This window comes from Parambassis ranga, chromosome 10, assembly GCF_900634625.1.
Source record: "Parambassis ranga chromosome 10, fParRan2.1, whole genome shotgun sequence".
NCBI lineage: Eukaryota > Metazoa > Chordata > Actinopteri > Ambassidae > Parambassis > Parambassis ranga.
Genome location: NC_041031.1, coordinates 11,502,002 through 11,522,176, shown reverse-complemented (window position 1 = coordinate 11,522,176; position 20,175 = coordinate 11,502,002). Strand labels below are relative to the sequence as shown.

Sequence of the window (20,175 nt, the reverse complement as noted above, 5' to 3'; positions counted from 1 at the left end):
TTTTTATCCATAAATAAAATGTAACACGTAAAGACTTGAGAACAAGTATCATCACATCGTGCTTTAGAACATACTTGAAATACATTTTAAACATACTCACTTACATATGACTGCTGCATCCAGTAACACTTGACTTCCTTACTCTGCTTGCACTCACTCTCAGGGAATCAAACAGCCAGTACACACATCATAAACTGCAGTGACGAGAGGAATGGTTTGACATATTAAAAACGAGAAAATCAGATTTTAGAAATTGCTTAGCACTTATTAAATCCCCTCCCTGCTTTAAATTTCTCGAATTTGAGAAGTACAGACTGAAACATGGATAAAAAAAAACAAACTGCTCAATTAGTCAGTTCTTGTGGGACTGTGTTTCCTGCTCAGCTCAGCTCAATGTTTTCCATATTACCCAGACATATTTGGCCCCAGGCGAGTCAGCAAACATTATCTGGCAGTGCAGAGATCTTGCTAACATTACAAACTACTGCAGGCTAAACTTATTTGCCTGAGGAGAATCATAAGTGGAAGACATGATGACTGTCACCATGGCAACCTGTCAAAAAATGTGAATTAATCTAAGCCATCCGAGTTGAATCAGACTTCACCACTGCAGGTCTCCTCCATACAGCCCTCCCCTTCACTTACTGGAAGAGTGTGCGTTTCCAGTAAAGTGTCACTGTGTGCGTCACTGTTTGATCAACAGAGAAAAGTGACTCTGGAAGCTCTGCCAGATAAAGGCCCTAAAAACCATGAATGGATCACTTTACTACTTATTCATTACAGCACCTCACCCCAGCACCTCACCCCCAGCCACGCCACCCAGCTGGCACTCCAATCCTCAACATGCATGTGAGAAAACTTTAATTTAGTCAATAATAATTTAGTTTTAATATCTTAATGAGTGTACAAAAACTACATAGCAAAATTGAGCTTTGAAAACTGAAAAAGACAAGAGCATATGCAACTTTAATGAATAAATATTGTAAGTTAGTTAAATGATTACCAAGCGAAATTTAAATTGTGTTCAGCACTTGCCTGGTCAAGCTATCTAGCTTTTTAGCTGATGTCTCATTCACTAGCACTGTTAGCATATTGTAGCGTGTTTAGCTAACAAACGCCCAAAAAATACAACATGCATGATGTGTGACATGTTTTTGTCAGACAGTTCCACTCAGTAACAAATATACATACCTGGATGTCTGAAAACTTTAAGTAAGACTTAGTAAGACAAGAGAAGTGTTGTAACTCGTTATAACACTGTTCACAAACATATTTAAGAGCCGTATTTTGTTTTTGTCACATTTTCTCTGTGTCTCTAGTTCTCCCATCAGTCACCACGTGGAGGCGCTGTGAGACAACAACAACCATCTTCTTCTCGGTTGCGTCACCTGATTCATTTCCGGGTTGTGTCTCTTCCGACAGAACTCGTGACAGATTTTCTATATTTACCATCAGAACGAACAAGTGAAAGTTGGGGGGACCGGAGAAGTCCCCAGCTCAGTGTAAACATGGATTTTCGGAGGAAACTCTACAGTTAAAGCTGCTGTTAAACACGAACCATGTGGAGGCTCCACGGGTTTGTTGGAAGAGGTGAGAGAAATGTCAATGACACGGGAGAAAGTCATCCCCCTTTTATGCCGTGCTCTGTGTTTTTTTTTTCTGAACGCAGATTAATTATTACGTATTGTAGCTATTATGAATTAATAGAAGCTGTTTATTGTTGTACGTCTGCAGCGTATTATCTATAATTGCACTTAGCTAAAAGATGTGTTGCCAGCTGACAGGTCAGTTGGTTTATTTTGGTCCGGAGAGGTTGGTCCTGTTACTTGATCTCTGCAACAACCTATTTCTGGGCTCTGTGTTGCTAAAAATCAGGGGCTGTCTGTGTTGTATTGTGTGAATGTGTCCTGTGGTAATGTTAATTAAGGCATGCCATATAAACACATGTGTGGCATGTAAAACATGTTTTTATCTAAATTCCAAATCTGAGTATTAATTTGAGTTTAAAGTCTCATCTCTGACACGACAATCTCCTCAAATGTCTTTAATCCCCTGCAGTGGTGCACAGAGAATGTTTTCTTATTATAAAGAGACTCAAACATGGCACACTCTGTTTTTGTTTTCTCATCTCTTCTTAGTTCTGCAGCGATGCCACGGCAGCAACACCCTACGGCTGCACCAGAACCACCATGTGGAGGATGAGGTGGTCAACAGCTCAGCCGTCCTCTCCACCTCTCGACAATCCTCTGACAGCAGGTATTTTCCATACCTGCATCCTGATTTTTTTAAAAAATACATCTCACTGTAAGCTCACAACTCCTTGGTCTTCAGGCCTCTGTTTGTGTACTTTCAACCTCTGACTGTCCTCCTCCTTGTTCTTTTTTTCCCCTCTGTGAACCTGTCGTATCCTTACCGCCTCTCTTTCAACAGATTGCATCATCTATTAGCATCTGCTGTGTGTGAGAGAGAGAGAGAGAGAGGGAGGGATGTGAGTCGAGGGAACAAACAAATCCATCATTAAACAGAGTTTATGTGTAAAACCTTAATACAAAGACTGTAAAGAGAAACAGCTGTTCAGTTGTTAGATTTTCTTTGTACTGTTCTTCTTGCAGTTCCCAGAGGGAGGAGGATGGAGAGAGGAGGAGGCGACAGAGGACCTTTCAGTTCGGCTACGCTGATCTTCCACGTTATACTGCCCTGGACGCAGTGGGATGGGTATGTTCCTTTGGTCGCACTTTTAGAAGTCAACATATAACACAAAAGTATGAAATGAATGGTCCATAAAGGTCTGACACCATGATAATCATCAGCATTAAACAGATTTATAGCATATTGTGATCACACTTGCCATCTTGTCAAATGACAAAGACAGAGACTGTGCGTTCGTTTAACTCCTTCATGTCTGTCACATAGTTAGATTCAGATCTGTATAATATGCACGTCTACTGCTATTAGACCTCATGGTTTGCGTTTGCAATTGCTCATCACTGCCCCTTTTATGTGAGTTAGCTGGTGTTTCTCCACAGGGTGCAGCGGCAGTTCTGTTTATGCAAATCTGTAGGAGGATCCACTCTCAGTTCTCTGTAGCCTCTGAGTCCAGCTCGACCCCTGGAGCCCTCACAGCACCTTCTAGACTGCAGAAATGTGGCTACCGCATCCTGCTAGAAATCTGTAAGTTTTTTGGCTTCATTCTACACTTGCAGTGTGCTTTTTTCACTGGTGAATACATGACTACAAAAGTCTTATACACCGAACTTTTAATGATCTCAAACCCAAGCCTAGTTTTTTCTTTAATCTTAAGCAATCACTGTTGTGTGACTTTCTAACAGTGTCCAGACGTGATGTCCTGCCCAGAGGGAGGAGTGTGTCATGTCTGCAGGGAGCAGCAGAGAGACAGAACCAAAATCAATCTGCAGCTCAAAGCAGCAGCAGCAGCAGCAGAAGCAGCAACAGTGAGCAGGATCACCTGACAGCTGACAGCTCTATTTCTGACCAGCAGGGGGCACTCTTGATTCAGGAGTCAAGTCTAACAGGTTTGTTCTTTTCTGAGCAAAATTTGAATAAAACATTCTTCTTAAAATCTACTGTTAGAGTGGGAATATAATACATGTATCCCTCCTGACTCTCAGAGGAAGCGTTTCTGTCAGCATCCTGTCCTCTGCAGAATGATGCACACCAAGACAAGACAGAGAAAAAAAATGCATACGATCAGGTGAAAGTCTCCTTTTGTTAGTGTGAACTGACTAAAAGTTTCTGTAACCTTGCAAAGTATTGACTGACTTGTCACCTTTTTGTGTTTTTAGGACATGTTTTCTGATGAGGAGAAGTTGGCAGGAGCAGCACAGAACCTCAGACATATGGGAGACAGCAGCATTCCTGTTATCCTCAACATCATCGGTAATGACATGCAATCACACAAGAAAATTTCACAACAAATAATTTGTCACATAATGAGTTTCTTTGTTTATAGCTCACATTCTATTCTCCCTGTATGCTACAGGTTTGGAAAGTGCAAAGAACGAGGACTATGAGCAAGCCTTAACCTGTTTTCTGGCTGCAGCTCAGCATGGCTACAGTAAAGCTCAGTTTAACACAGGTGTGTGCTACGAGAAAGGCAGAGGAGTCAACAAGGACTTAGAGAAGGTGAGACCCACTGAATCACAAGCATTAAATTTAAGATTAAATAAACAAAGATGACTGTGTCAAATATTGTGTGTTATGTAGACAGTGAAATTAGCTTCACTGTGCTTTTAGGCTGCAGTGTAGCAAAACTCTTGTTTATTATCAAATATTAGCAATTTTATAATGAGGATTAAAAATTATTTTTAATCACATTATTCTAATCTGTCCCATTTTTTTCTCTTCAAGGCTCTGTATTATTACAGAATGGCAGCAGATGCTGGCCACAAACAAGCTCAGTACCGCTATGCTAAGCTGCTTCTGACCAGCAGAAGTCACCAGAGTTTAGAGCAGTTGAGCACAGCCATTGACCTCCTGGAACAAGCAGCTGCAGCTGGGCTCACCAAGGTAGACATGAGTGGAGTGTCTATACTACTTATGTTTACTTAATGTCTATGACAGCAAAAGCCTCTAACTATACCAGAGATTGTATCACAGATGTTTTTCATGTCAAAGTATAGGAAAAGCACACAAAATGAAGTAAAAGCAGCATTTTACAGTTTTTATGTTATTTTAAACATCTGCTTCAGGTAATTGAGTCCAATTGTCTATTACATATTAAGAGTGATATGACAATATTCCTATTACCAAAGCATCCCTTTTTTTTTAGATATGAATGGTCTAAACATTATCCCAAGTAATATACGCTCATTGCTGTCAGTGTGTGTGGTGATTCCACTGTTATTACCTGATGTCAGTGTGCCTTTTTCAATAAAAACCTTTCCTTTCTCTGCAGGCTCAGGTCTGCCTGGCATCGGTTTATGCTCAGAATCCTGAGAGACATGGGTGCAAGTCTGTTCAGTATCTGAAGATGGCAGCAGAGAGCGGAGTGAGTGCTCTTCTAGATGCTTCTATGCTTTTAAATGGCTTAATCTCAGAGATCACCATCCCTCCTTGTGTAATGTCTCCATCATGCTGCTTTGGGAAAGTTTAATAAACCACCCCCTGATTTTTGATGATACATCCATATATCCAGTCTTTTTAGTGCCAGTAGTGATCAGTGAAAGGTCACACAGGCTCATGTTTGTTCTTGTGTTCAGGATGACACCGCTCTGCTGTTGTTGGGTCAGTGTTATGAGCAAGGCTTTGGGGTGCAGCAGAACGTGAGGACAGCAATTGAATTCTACAAACGAGCTGCCCAAGCAGGCAACAAGCACGCTAAGAGCTTACTGATGCCTCCCACATACAGTAAGGGTAGGTACACATTTCTCTGTTGTCTCACTTGTGGCGTTCTGTGTATTTATTAGTGATGACACTGCATTTGTTACAGCATTAATGAGCCAAGGCATTTCCTGCTCTCTCTCCAGCAGAAGATGCTGTGCTGCGCTCCATCCGTTCAGCTCCATGTTTCTCTGCAGTTGATCGTCGGCTCCAGCAGCCGCTTCCCTCCCTGGTCAGTCCCACCCCTCCCTCAACCGCTCTTCCTCTCCTTCCACACTCCTGGAGCACCGGGAACCTGTGTCCCTCCCCGCTGTCCTCCAACCCTCTTCACCTCCATCCCTCCAGTGTTGAGACAGGAACCTGCCAGTGGACTGTGGGGATAGGATAACTGTCATGTGCTATACTAGCAAAGGCCAAGGAATGTATTTGAAAGTGTGATAGGTTTGTACATATTGTAAATCTAAGTTAGAGTGAGTAGCTTTTATACGTGGTAAAAATGAGTGTTCGGGGTCTTAAAGAGCATTATGTGTGGGATTGGAAATAAGTTGTCTTTTTATGTTGTTTTCTATTGGCTTACAAGCTATTACATGTGATGTCTGTGCCTTCAGGTGGGTTAAGATGCTCATAGTTTCTCTCAATTATGTGAAAATTGATCTATCTGTCTACAGTAGTAACTGACTAAGTGCTTGTCATATTTTGATAACAGTGCTTGCTGTTATTGTGAAAGAAAACAGATGGGTGTTTTTGTGAATGTCAAACCTGTTAAGCTGACATGCCAAAGTGGATCATGATGCACTGTGAGGAGGGTGTTACAGTTAAACGCACATATTGAAACAATAAAATAAACCTAAAGAAGATACTTCTGGCTGTGTGGTTAATGTCATGTTTACATATTTTAGGTGGGTTTAAGTAAATATGTGAGGACTGCCTCTTTGTTTCAGCCACAGTGTGATAAAGATGGTGTAGCACAATAAACCATTCATATTTCTTTAGACAACTGCATGACGTAACGATTCCGATGATGTGTGATTTCATTACCTGAGTTGCAAAATAACACCGGTAGATTTATTATTGTTGCGTGTCCCCCGTGCACCGAGCGTCAGCTCTGATTGGCCGGCTGAGTGAGAGCTCCACAGCGCCGCGCCGCTCCGGGATTCTCTGGCGCAGAGAGAAAGCGCAGCTTGGCCGCCAGCAGCAAGCACTGAGCCGGGCTGGGGAAGGCAGATGATGTGATGTGATCTAAATACGGGCGGCCGGCTGCAAGCTACGGGCGGGACTGGCTCTTAAAAGCGGTGCTGTTGACCTCGGCCCTGCTTACTACTGGTGTGCGTGTCGTCGTGTGAAGGGAGTCACAGAAGCTCCGAGGCTGACCGAAGCGGTGAGTGGATGTAAATAGATGCTCTGGATGGGATGCGCTCCCCTCCCAGTGCGGCGGTGGCGATGGGGCTAGAGAGAGGGAGAGAGAGAGAGAGAGGATGCTGAGGATGTACTGCGTCTCTTCACATATTGACAGATTAGCTTCCGCAATAATGGCAACTCCAGCTCTGCCTCTTCGGCGTGTAGGTAGATTTAAAGATGGGCCGTATGTGAGGTGTCAGTGAGGGACTTTATGGAGGAGACAGAAAAGGGCTGAATACTCCACCCATGACATCATCGACTTTTTCAAGTTCATTTTGCTCCTGCTCTCATCTGTTGCATTTCAATTCTAAGAAGTGGGTGCAGAGCTGAGGAAAGAGGCCTGCCAGTCCTTATAAGACGGTAACAAGTTATATTTAAAAATAATCTATATATAAAGATAAGACAACACATTTCATTTTTAGGTGACCTTCAGCTGAATGTTGTTGCCTGTGTGTACGTTTGCTACACTTTTCTTTATGAATGAAAGCAAAAATGAATTGCCTGTCAACAAATGATCCAGTTTACCATGAAAATCTCTGAGAGAGGACAATATGAAATCTGTTCTGAGTCAGGCAGTGCAGTGCAGCCAGGATGAGCAACAGGATTTAGACTGAGATGTAATTGTTTTGTCAGGATTCATGTTGCTGCCGTTCTGTAACAAGCTGCTATACAATCATGTGCATCTCATGAATGACCTTTGCTGTTACATAGACAGCAACAACAGATTTATTGAGGACAACGATCTGACTCCCTCTGTGTGTTGTCTGTTCCCCCTCTGTCCTGCAAACTGCTGTGTCATTCCCATCGCCTTCTCCATCCTGTCTCCTCCAGGCTCTCCTTCTTTGCCCCACTTTGTTTGGCTAACAGAGAGCTGGCTGAAAATATTTGCTAGAAGATAGATGGAAGAAAAGGACAGCAAGGAGTCTGATTATTATTCCTTTTATCAGGGTTTGGGGTTTGATGGTAGGATGTGTAATTCTACCTCTGAGTCATGCAACATATTTGCTGTGATTTCCAGCTTCAGAGGCTCGTTGTTGCTGTGTTGTTGGCTTTATTTGTGTATTATGGAAGGAGGTGGCATCGAGTTGTGGATTATGTAAGATTTAAGTGGAAACAGAGGTGAGGTGCGGATTGAATATTCCGATAAAACAGGACAGTTCAGTGAGTGCAGTGCAGGTAGTCTGTACCTGTTGACACTGTATTCGTGACTGAGTCACAGGCCTGGAGAGCAGCACACAATCAGCACAAACAGGTTGTTGTGGTTGTGTGACTTGGTGACAGAGGGAACAACACGACAGGGAGAGGAGAGGAGAGCGGATAGGGGCCCCGCATGGATAAAGTGCACCGTGCAGGGATTCTGCTCGCTCTAAAGTCCTGCCTCTGTCTTTTCCCAAGAACTTGTCGTGCTTTGAAATCTGCTGCGTTTGAGTTTTCCATGTGTTTGACAAAACGTGCTGATGATGACTGCAGCATTGTTTGAGGTCTGTGTGTGTATTTGTGATTAGGTAAAAGGGTGGGTTGCGTGTCAGGGAATGTTTACCTACCTGTATCTCAGCTGTTGGCCCCTATGAATTTACTCAAAAACAGAAGTGAGAGTGAAGCAGCCCATAAATGTGTCATGTTTAGAGATTATGAAGATTTTCTGCCACTGCCTTTGTTGCTATCCCTCTGTCTGTATTCAGCATCACAGAGCTGATCCACCCAGAGATAAAAGAGACACGGCTATAGCTAGTTAGCAGGAGCTGGCTGCCACTTCTCCACTGCTGTAAATGTTAGTCCTGGTTGAATACATCGTCTCAAGCTAGACATCATGCAAAAGCATTCCAGCTTTATGACTTTGATGCAGGTTTTTTAACAGTTCAACTGTGACACTTTATGTGTAAAAGGAGCGTGAGGCTGGAAAAAGGATCTGCACCACAGTGTGTTGTTAAAAAGGTTTTATGAGACTGAGGAAGGCTGCAGGACGAGAGGTCTTTTATTGGCCCTATGTTGAGTTATTAAAAAGATGAAAATTAGTAACTGTGATGATGTCAGACAGGGAGATCAGGTTTCATATTATAAACAAGGTAAATAATAAAGTGAGGCATATGTTGTCTTTGTCACTTAAAACATTATTTTAGTACAGATTAGGAGATTACTAAATCCTAATGTTTGTTATTTGTTATTCCTTCTCAGAGATATCTCTGCGGTTCTTTTCACGTCAGCTATGATGTCAGTACAGACCCCTCCCCTTTCCCGCTCTGGCTCCTCCCCCTCAGGTGTAGGCCTGACTAATCGCAGCGCCCCTTCTGCCGCTCCTCCCACCTCCCTCAGCCTTCGCTCATCATATAACCAGCTGCTTGGGCGTGATGTCATCAAGGAGTCCATGGAAACTGGAAGCTCAGCCACCTTGCCAAAGAGCCGCCAGAGGTACACAATGACAAGTGTGCGGAGTGTCATGGGGATAAGTGACAATTTGGCCACTAAAAACCAGCCCCTAACCAAAGGGAGGGGCCTTCCCACCAAGTCCTCCTCCAGCTCTGCCCTCTACTCCTCCTCTTCTTCATCTTCGCTGTTTAATACAACCAACCCTAAACTGGCCAAGAATGGGGCAAACATGCAGAGACGGGCCGAGAGCCAGCAGCTGGAGCTCAGCAGGGCCAATACAGAGGGAAAAATTGACAATGACCTCATCAATAATCCCAGTTCTGACTGGCTAGAATTTGAGAAAGATAACTCACAGCTGCCTCCATTTCGTAGAAGGACCAAGAGTTTCTTAGACTACCACGGGAAAGGCTGGGATCTGGACTTCAACTGGGGAAACAAGGAGGAGAAGGAGGAGAAGAAACAGCAGCCTTCTCCAGAGAAGGAGCAGGCCAGCCCTGCTAAAGAGAGGGAGAGCCAGAAAGAGGAGAAGCTCAACAGCAAGCAGACCTGCCAGGGCGAGAAGGAAGAGGTGGAGCCTGTGATGGAGGTTGACGAAGAGGAAGATGAGCCCACACCGACACCAAGACAGCCTCTGCTTCCAGTGGTGGTTGAAGCCCCTCTTTCCTCCACCTCCTCCTCCTCAACCAACAGCCCAGAGTGGGTTGCAGACAACCAAAACAACCTTCAGAGCCAGGTCCCAGCCCAGGTCAAAGAGGAGCTGTTTGTCCAGGTTCAGGCAGCACCACGCAGTCCTGCAAAGCCCCCTCGGAGCTCCCAGCCTCGGGTGATAAAGGTGGAGCTGCATCCCAACAATGAGAACCAGTTTTTGCAGCAGTACCCACCATCTTCTCCTAAGCAGGCCAGAGCCGCAGAGAGGAACACCCCTACAAGGAGCCGGGCCCCTCCTCCCCTGCAGGATCCTGAACCACAGACTGGCCTACCTAAAGTAGGCTTAAGAATGGATCTGACTCCTGACACTCCATCAGAGGATGAGGACTCCAGCTGGACCACACTGTCTCAAGAGACACCTTCTCCACAGACTCCAAAGGAGACAGGTTCGATTCGTGTGTGTGTGTGTGTGTGTGTGTGTGTGTGTGTGTTTCCATCTGATCTTTCATCTGGAAAATTTGCATATCTGTGTCAGCCTTTAATCATTCCTCAATTACACCCACATACTTTCAGTCCTCCTCTCTCTCCTGCTTGCCTCCTACAGACTGTCTGATATGAGAATTTACCAAAAGCCTCTTTTTAAACAAGCAAGTCACTCCAGCTATACTGCCTGAACCTATAAGGCCTCTGTGAGCAACCTTATGGTGCAGAGAGTGGTTAGGATTAACAGAAGGACACTGCAGAAATCAGCCTGTGAAAAAAGGGAAGAAAAAAAAGCAGGGCATGGTTTAGTTAGATGTGATTGTCCAGGATGCAATGCAGTTAGAGAATAAGTATAGAGAGAAATATATTAACAAGGCCGAGAAACGAAAGGAGAGGCTGTTGCCCACTGAGTCCAACAACAGGGAATGAGCCTCTGCGTTGCTATGACAACACAGACTAAGTAGACACAGGCTGACCATCTTTGAAATTTACCCTGTTCACCCTCATTTATGCGTGCCTATGACCTGTTGTATGTCCCGATTCTACATGTTTTTGAACCTGCATGTGTGCACGTGTGACATGCTCATGTGCAATATGTGGTATCACTGTCATCCATCAGGAGATGTATGGACAGAAGGGGACCTGCCCCCAGGCTGGAGGGAGATCTCAGACTCATCAGAGGTCTATTTCTGGCATGTTCCCACCGGCACCACACAGTATGACCGACCTGTCGCCTCGGACGGCCAACAACCCTCCTCCAGCACCGAGCCAGATACCGAGCATGACCCAAAGCAGGAAACACAGGATTCTCTTAAACCACCCACTGAGGTGAGAGGACCCACAGACATGCCACACCTGGTATTGATTAGCTTTAGGTGCATATTGTCTCTCAATTCCAACAACTTATTAGTCTGATTGTGAAGCAGTTTGTCAGTTGAACTTTAGTTTAGCTTGTTTTGTCAATCAAATAATAAACAACTGTCAAAAATATTAATTGGTACCTCATTCTTTCACAGCGCCCCAGCAGTCTGATATCTGATAGCTCAGTGGAGCCGGTGCCCTCACCCTCTGAGTCCTCCCACTGTTCCTCTTCCTCCACACCATCTAATGACATCACCTCCTCTGGACAAAATCCCAATATCAGCACCTGCACAGCCAATGTACGTCACATTTCTTCAGATGTTTGTTTCTCTCTATACTACTGAGCCTTTTTTGTGTAAAGAGAACAGAAAAGGTTTTTAGCCTTATATCTGACACGGGGTCAGATATATTCAGGCATCAAAACTACCTGGTTATGTTGAGTTGAAGATTGTGGTTACGTGCATGCTCCAAGCAAACCTTCCCCAAGACATTTTAATCACTGCTGCTGTTCTTCTGCTGAGGCTGGGCTCATCTCTTCACAACAGTGAAGCTAAATCATGGAGCCACCAGGTCTTCCATTCATCACTCATCACAATCATTAGCCTTAGTTTATTAGAATAAGATATCTCTGTTTCCACTGCTGCATTATTAAACTGAAATTAGGCAGTAATATCTGTCCAGGCCAGACTGAAAGGCACAGACTGAAAGGCACATTTGACAAAGATGAATATCTCTCATATTAAGTTACATTTGTATGATCTAGTCAGCTGCAGCAAAAAAAAATATTCATCTTCTTGACTGGACTGATTCAGAGATCTAGGCCCAGGCAATCTGTTTCTCATCTGTCTGTCTGTTTTGCTGCAGGAGCTAAAGGACTATCCGGTCTATCCTGATCCCAGTCTGAAGGCATTTGAAGGGGCTACCCTCCGCTATGCTTCACTTAATCTCAAGTAATACTCACATCTATACAAGAAACACATCATTTATTATCTTTGCCAAGTTGTCCTATTGATTTTTGTAAAATATGACTGTGCACACTCTGCAGCCCTCCGGCCCATCTGGAGACAGTCGACCTCAACAGCACGTTCTCAGATCCAGAGGCAATGGTAAGCTTAACACATCATGTAACAACATGACATGTATGACTGTGTGCGTAGAATTATTTTGTGACAACTAAAAGTCATTTGCAGGGACATTTTACTAGATAATTTACAAGTGAAACAGTTTGCTGAGCAGCAGTTTAACCATTTAAGTGGTCAGTTGATCACAAATTGATCTCTTAAAATACTATTAGCAGCTTTCAGCAAATCATACATTTGTTAATGAAAAGGAGCCACCAGCCTTTGTTTGCAATGACGTAATGAACCTGGTGCCCTGTTCTCTGTCTCTCTCTGTTGCAGTGCCACTCAGTGTTCGCTTTGTGTACTGAGCTATACAGTGCTTACAGGCAAAATGGTTTAAACTGCCCCCTTGTGGCAGAATGTCATAAAGACAGGCTCACACAGCAGACGTGTGAGAGCAGATGAATAATAGAGGGTGAAGCTCTCTCTGAAGAATGGCAGTGTGGGAGTTGGGCAGAGGAGACAAAACAAACAATCCAGCTATTAGATAGAATAAAAAAGGACCAAGTACTTTTTTGCTTAAGCTCTTACTCCTTTTCCAGAAACCACGAAGGACAAAAAGCTTTTGTTTCACAGTTATACCATTGAAACAAAAACTTGAGATCTCCATGGAACAGGAGGAATATGCATATTCAGAAGGGATCTTATAAGTATGAGTATGTGAGTAAAAGCTTTATGAGGAAGAGGCCAGGAGAGAATAGTATGGTCAGAGTGAGAGATGATGTGTTACTGTGTGCGTGTGCTGTGGAGGTTTGTTTAACACTGATACAGAGCTGCAGAACTGCAACTTCCTGCCTTAAAAGAGAAAAGATATGATAGACAGAGAAAGAAGGAGTTAAAGGAGGAGAAGAGAGAGAGAGGATGGTAGAGGCAGCTGGCCTGCAGCAATCTACACACACAGTCTTTCATATTTCATGTATTGCCTTCCTCAGTCAGTTATGGCTCTGATGGCTCATTTGTGATGGTACGGTAGCTGTACTGCATGCTATACTGTACCTCTGAAGGCTACAATTAACCTTAACACAAACTTGAGTTGCTGTGTGCAATTGGTGTGATATATATCTCATATATATCGCATATAAGGGTCAGTTTACTGAGTGACTTGAGCTAAAAGAAAATGTAGGAAAAAATATATTTTTGTTTATCTTTCAGTCCTTTCCAGTGCGCTCTCTGGGTTGGGTGGAGATGGCAGAGCAGGACCTGTGTGAGGGGAGGAGCAGTATGGCTGTCCATCACTGTATCAGACAGCTGTCTTACTGCAGGAGGGACATCCGAGACTCAGCCGGGGTCTGGGGAGAGGTCAGTTATAACACTGTTACAACATAACAGGCCATAACATAAAGTGGAATAAACACATCACAGATTTGAAAAAATCAATAAGTTCTCAGCCCAGCAGCTTTAGTGTGTCTTTTTGTGTGGTCTCACAGGGTAAAGGGATGCTGTTAGTGCTTCAGGATCGTATGTTAACCCTTGTCGACCCAGATGATCGTAGCTTGCTGCACTCTCAGCCAATCAGCAGCATTCGTGTTTGGGGTGTTGGCCGAGACCACGACAGGTAGGAAGACATTACATTATCTTTTCTGTTGTTGCTGCTGCTGCGTTCTGGATATATTTGTTTATTTAAATCACTTTTCAATGCCAGATATCTTCTCATGAACTGATCAAACACACAGTTTGTACAGTAGCTGTAAAATGCATGTGTGTTTATTCAGTTTTAACTGATCAGAAAAAGGAATCAGCCTCCTCATATATTTGCACAAACTCCAGAAACACCATCATTATTCTTATTGCTCAGTGTTTCTTTTGCAGTCTGGGGGCCCTTGGGGCCTTCAGTCATTTGGCTACATCCAATGGTCTTAACCTTTTACTATTGAGCTGACAGTATGCTGAGGCTAGCATAGCTGCTAAATGGGGGGAAGCTAAGCCCTCATTGATATGGGCCCCTCAGGCCTTTCATTAACACACAGAGGAAACACAACCCCTTTGGAAACATAACTGCTATTGTAATATATGCCCTTAAGAGTCACTGGTCTCTGGGAGAGTCACTTTAGAGATATGTCACACAATGATGGTACAAATGAGGAGAGTGGTGCAGGTTTGCAGTCCAACGAGAAGTCTGGCCCTGACATGTGTAATGAGCTGTTAAGGGATTGGGTGAAAATGGAGTTTAAAATAGCATCTGTGTAAAAGGCTTGGTCTCACTTCACTTGCCCTGCTGGTTACCTTGTTCTCTCTTCCTGTCTCAGTGTCTTCCTGTCTGTCTCTTCATCTTGTAAGTGCAGTTATAGTCTCTCTCCCTCTCCCACTCTTCTTCTTCTCTCCCTCATGTCTTTCTTCACTCAGCATTAGCCGTATATGTGTGACTGAGATAAAGAGAGGGAGTGAAAGAGAGAGAGTCTCTCCGCCTTTCTTCGTCTCAGAGGATTGAGAAACTTTCAGTGGCTGTCTCTGCGGTAATGGATAAAGCATGTAAAGGAAAGAAGAGAGGGGGGGTCGACCTAGGATAGCTCTCCCTCTTATCCTTTATTCTCTCTCTGCATCTCTCTCTCTCTCCCTCACTTACAACATTACAGTTTCCACTCTTATTATCCTCTGCTCCTAGCAGGTTTTTCAAATGTGCAGTTCTTCACTCCTCTGTTGGGTTTTAGAATCTTAAACTTGAAATTAACAAAATCAAAAAGAGAAATATGTTTTTTATCCATTTTATATCTCATCAGCACATTAAACACTTCTTTTACAAGCAAATTAACCCATCTTAATGCATGTTAATGCATGAGAAGGTGCTGCGGCTAAGATTTTAGTTATACTAAACTAATAAAAACTCACAGGGTCAATGATAACACCCATAAGTGCATGATCAATAGAAAAAGGATGGTACGGAATGGCAAAGAATAAAGTATTAAATAAGTATTCAAGGCTATAAGCAGTTTTTTTCTTTTGGCTGGATCAAGAGATGTTTTAAAAGCAGCATGTTATGTGACATTTTGGACCATCATGCACAGGTTATAGGCAGTATGACGGGCTGATGCATATCAACTCAATGTACATTTGTGACTGATGTGTCTTTAAAATGGCCCGTGGCTGAAAATATTGACTTTGAAGTAGATCAATGGAGAGGTAATAGGTGTGTATGTTGATAGTATGTTGTGACTATGCTGAAGACTCTATTTTGACAAGGTTGGCTGTTGCTCTGTCCTGCCACTAGATGGCACTGTAACCAAATTCTGTACATCTAGAGAAGCCAATGTAGCAAAATTCAAAAGTATGTGGACACACCTGCACATGTACTCATATTTCTCCTTAGGGCTCACTGCACTGCTCTCTTACTGAATTAATGAGTTGTTGCATGAGTGAGTCTGATGCTGTCTTGTATTGTTTAAGATTAAGAAACCTTTATTAGTCCCACAATGGGGAAATTGCATTAGACTTTGCTGAGATAGTTCTGTTTGTTTTGTGTTCTCTTTCCTGTAAAATATAGATCAGTGTGAACTTAAATAAATCAACAACAGACTGAAAGAAATCAATTTCCTTCACCATGACCTCAACCCTATCTAACACCTTTGGAGGAAGAACTAAGACTTTTGACTGCAAGCCAGGCCTAATTAATCCTGAATGGGAGCAGACCCTGCAGCCAGGCTCCACAGCAGCATACTAATACTGCCTGTGCTTTTGGTAGTCCAGTCCTTATTGCAGCTTAAGAAGCAGGTGTTTTCTGACCTGTGGTAGACCTGTGTGTTTAAAATCAGACAGGAAGAGATTGAAGGCAGTAGATGGTGATTAAAAAAAGAGACAGCTTTCATAATTAAGCTTAAAAAGCCAGAAGAAACAAAAAAGACAGTGAGAGTACAGAGAGCTTAGCAAAACGGAAAAAGAGAGCAGAACTGTCGGGTGTGACAGACAGTGGATGCTTCTGCACTGAGGACACTTCTCTTTTTGCCGTCTCCATCCTCTCTCCACCCTTTCCTTCTTCTGTCTCGTTCTTTATTCATCTATCAAAGGAATATTCCCAGTGTTGCCCTGAATGCTCTCTCTCTCCCTCTCTCTCTCTCTCTCCTTCAACTTGATTCAATATGAATGAGTCCCCCTGTCTCTTAAACAGGGCGGGACGACGGGGAGGAGGGGTTGGCTCTTCGATGAAGTCATGAAGCTATATCTGGAGCACTCAGCAAGTCTGACTGCGTGCACGCTCATGGTTGCGCGTGCACATGTTTGCATTTGTGTCTACTGATGAGGTCATAGGTCTATATCTGAAGCACTCCGTGTTTGTATGTGTGTGATGGTGAATGAGTCGCTGTGCATGTGTCTTCCCGCACTTCTCCATCCTGTAACGCTCCTGTGCTATTTCCACTCTTTGTCTCCAGCGCTCTTTCAGCCTCCCTCTCGTGCCATTGGCTGCAGCGCTTTGCCTCTTCTTTCTGCCTCTCTTTGTTTGTTGCACTTTTTAGTCGAGGGGAAGCCTTCCCCTCTTTTTTTTGCAGTTTCAGTAGGGCAAGGCAAGAAGAGACAAAGATAGGAGGAAGAGAAGAACAGAGGGAGAGTGCATGAGAAATTAAGCTGGCAGCAATAGAAAGCCAGTGAGAGAGGAATGCTTCCCTGCTTGGGCTGAGCAGGACACAGCAGGACCTCACAGGAGTGTCTTCCAACCAGCGAAGCAGAGCAAAGCAAGGGACTGTAGAGGAAGACAGGGAGAGAAAAGGTGTAGCAGAGGGAAGGAAGGGGAGGAGGACGGGGGAAAAGCAGGGGGAGGGGAAGGAAAAGAGGGAGAGGAGAAAGGGAAAAGGAGCCCCAGAGGATTAAAAAAAAAAGGATAAGGAGAAAAAGAGAAGAGGCAGACAGGAAGAGATTTACCCCGGAGTACCGTGGCGAAGGGGCTGAAGCAATGTCACCGTGGAGAAGGAGCTAACGAGGCAGGAAAGTAGTTGTCGGTATCGGGGCGAGGATGCCTGCTTGTGTGAGTACTCCGAGTTCATTCATTCCTCTGCTCTTCATCCATACCTCCGCCTGCCTACAGTCACCCATGTCCAGCTTTCGATTGTTTCTGACTCCTCTGTGTGCAGAGGACACAGCAAATCACGGTTGGCTTTTACTTTCATTCACTGGCTTAATTTCTTCTCTTGTGTACTTCTCAGCCTCCTGCTGTGTGTTTGACTTTAAGCAGCGTACACTCTGCCTCTCTCAGGTGTGTTCGGGGATGCAGGTTGTCGGTTTCTCAGACACTCAGAGACGAGAGCAAGACGTTCAGAGAGTCAGATATGACAGAAAAACCGCAAGAGTGAAAGAAACAAGAAAGACACGAAGCAAGTAAAAGAGTGATAGGGAGTGAGAGGATTAATGAGTCTGGATGTGCTGCAGGGATTTTTCAGTGTGTGTCATGGCTGTTTTGGAGCTGTTTGATATTGCACTTGGTTTGTGTGTGTGTGTGTTTATTCTACAGAGCTAATATAGTACTATTTTTAACATGTACATCTTGTGCTGCTGTCTGTTGAATCTGTTTAAGTGTTTCTAGGTGAAGGCACATGAAAAATGCAATGGTATGCATACATGGTGTTTCCCTCTCTCCCTCTTTCCTGTATGAAGCAGAGGAGGAGGAGGAGGAGGAGAGAGGAGGATGAAGGATGAGCAGGGAAACACTAGGCGAAGAACAAAAAGCCAGGATGAAATGATTTACGACATTAGAGGGATGTTCCCGCTAGTTTTCTTTTCTCCTCGGCACGTGACACTTGGATTGGACTAGGATTGAGACAACACTGTTCAAAGTGACATTAGTTTGTGCAGGCTGGGTGTGTGCTGTTTAAGTGAATTGTTGATGCCTTTCTTCAACATTAGACATGCAAACACATGCGCGAACACACAATAACCATACACACTGATTCCACAGATCATTCATATTCATTAATAGGCAGCAGTGGGACTTGCTTATTCCCTTCAAACCCTCGCTTATTTCCACTCACTACTGACCTTCTGTGAACAGCTGTGGCATGAAGAGAAGAGAAGAGAAGAGAAGAGAAGAGAAGAGAAGAGAAGAGAAGAGAAGAGAAGAGAAGAGAAGAGAAGAGAAGAGAAGAGAAGAGAAGAGAAGAGAAGAGAAGAGAAGAGAAGAGAAGAGAAGAGAAGAGAAGAGAAGAGAAGAGAAGGAGACACGCGAGCTCCTGGTGGTATCATAAATTTTTCAATGCTGAACACACTCTTGCATTCTCCTCTGTTTATGTGAGGGTGCACGTTTGGCTTCTGGCAGACACTCTTCAAGTCCTCCCAGTCATGTCGTCCCAGTGTAACCGCAGCTTATTTGCTCGATGTCAAGGACCATGTAGCCTTAATTAACATGCAAGGCCCCTCTGATGGCCCACAGGGACGGAGCCGAACACCTAGACCCACTCGATAGATGCCAGAGTGATTGATGGCCTTTCCTCCCTGCTCTTGCTCCGATTTGAGCCCTTTACCAATGCCTCTCTTTCCCTGCAAGTCATCGCTCCTTCACATCAGCTCCTTCTATTTACCCACAATCCATCACTACCATTACTCCACACACACATGTGCAGCTCCTGTCAGCAGATGTCCACCCCGACTCCCAGAAAGCTTCATTCTCTAAAGCATCATTATGATGGTGGACAAATGTCTCTCACATTCACCTAATTACAAACAAACCCCTCAAATCTCTTCCCTCTCCCTCACATCCTCCTTCTCTCCACTCTTACATTAGCATTGTTTGGCACACCTGCTGTAATCCCTGTCTTCCTGACAGATTACTTCTCCTGTTCTTCCTATAGATTCCCTCCCTTTGCCCCACCAGCCAATAAATCTCCACCCGATAAAACCCTCCCTGGTCCTGCCCGTGGCAGGAGGAGATGTGAGGTGATGCTGATGTTCGCTGATCATACAGGGCTGAGCACAGCAGGATGCTGGTGCAGTCAGTGTCTGACTAAAGGCCCGACACCTAATCAGAACACAGACAGCACAAGTGGTCACTGTTTAAGCTGAATATATTAAAATACGCTTCCCATAGGCTTTTTGTTGTGTTTGCAGGGGGCCGACAGCTGATGTCAATATCAACCAAGCTGACCTCCTGTCAGTTATTTTAGAAATCTCTCTCATATTTTATTTAATATGAATTACTATACAATACCCATGCCCACAATACATAAGAAGCTTAATAAAAAAAGTATGTGAAGGAACCTAAACCAACTAAAATTCTTAATCACTCAAATAATAACATTGAATTGAATAAATTCAAATAAAACTAGACATGTATCAATCTAGCAATTAATACAATATTCACCTTTAAATCTGCTTTAACTCCAGGATGACATTTTCATCAGTCAAAAAATCATAAAAATTAGTTTGCTATTTATCTTTAATAAAGGCTTTAAACAGCTCTTTGGCCTGAAAATGTTAAAATGTTATTCTGGACCATTAAAAAAACAACATGCCTATTAGTCACCTCCGTAACTAAGAGAGAAAAAAAACATATTCAGTGATTTTGGTGGAGCAGCCCTTTAGGAATTCAGCACTGTAGAGATCCTGTATACACGGGAAACATCATGATTTATGGCACATGTGGCTAATTAGGTTACATGCAAGCGGTAGGCTATGATCCAAACTGCACTGTGAGTAGAGCTCAGAATAACTGCACTCTAACTCGACATCAAATCCCTGCACCCACACTCGTTCTCTTTCACACACACATACACACACATTACTAAGATACATGAATGGGGGCGTCTTACTGAAGTGACATCTCACTGAAGCTTTGTCTGAGTCTAGAATATTGGCGCTTATGTACAAAAACACACACAAAGACGCTCACACACTCACACACTCACTCCAGCGCAGTGTGATGTATAAATGATCAAGAGTAGAGAGAACAGCAGGACATCATTTCTCTCCCCCTCATCCCTCGTTCTCTACACACACATTCTCTCTCTCTCTCTCTCTCTCTCTCTCTCTCTCACCCGCTCGC

The 20,175-nt window shown here is 43.8% G+C and overlaps 2 protein-coding genes across 8 annotated transcripts in view; both read left to right on the top strand.

The window, feature by feature from the left end:
• Positions 1–1,413: 1,413 nt before the first annotated feature.
• On the top strand, positions 1,414–6,199 carry dele1 (DAP3 binding cell death enhancer 1). 3 transcript variants are annotated; one of them, XM_028415987.1, is made up of 12 exons: positions 1,414–1,590; positions 2,139–2,256; positions 2,613–2,715; positions 3,027–3,171; positions 3,330–3,533; positions 3,630–3,712; positions 3,804–3,897; positions 4,001–4,143; positions 4,369–4,527; positions 4,916–5,008; positions 5,220–5,373; positions 5,490–6,199. In XM_028415987.1, the coding sequence occupies exons 1-12, from the start codon at positions 1,560–1,562 to the stop codon at positions 5,726–5,728; spliced, it is 1,566 nt and encodes a 521-aa protein (XP_028271788.1). In that variant the 5' UTR covers positions 1,414–1,559; the 3' UTR covers positions 5,729–6,199. The 3 variants fall into 3 exon arrangements, with proteins under 3 accessions (XP_028271788.1, XP_028271787.1, XP_028271789.1); XM_028415986.1 differs by having other exon boundaries at positions 5,487–6,199; XM_028415988.1 differs by lacking the exon at positions 1,414–1,590 and adding an exon at positions 2,431–2,488 and having other exon boundaries at positions 2,157–2,256; positions 5,487–6,199.
• Positions 6,200–6,559: 360 nt separating this feature from the next.
• Positions 6,560–20,175, top strand: part of apbb2a (amyloid beta (A4) precursor protein-binding, family B, member 2a) — a 28,127-nt gene continuing 14,511 nt past the window's right edge. For 2 of the 5 annotated variants that reach the window (XM_028415983.1, XM_028415981.1), the window contains exons 1-8: positions 6,560–6,718; positions 8,914–10,199; positions 10,856–11,064; positions 11,253–11,396; positions 11,962–12,047; positions 12,143–12,203; positions 13,371–13,517; positions 13,646–13,773. In XM_028415983.1, coding sequence (XP_028271784.1) covers positions 8,945–10,199; positions 10,856–11,064; positions 11,253–11,396; positions 11,962–12,047; positions 12,143–12,203; positions 13,371–13,517; positions 13,646–13,773 — 2,030 coding nt within the window. In that variant the 5' untranslated portion in view covers positions 6,560–6,718; positions 8,914–8,944. Of the gene's footprint in view, positions 6,719–6,966; positions 7,099–8,913; positions 10,200–10,855; positions 11,065–11,252; positions 11,397–11,961; positions 12,048–12,142; positions 12,204–13,370; positions 13,518–13,645; positions 13,774–17,030; positions 17,170–20,175 lie in introns of those variants that run through there. The other 3 variants (XM_028415984.1, XM_028415985.1, XM_028415982.1) reach the window with 2 other exon arrangements.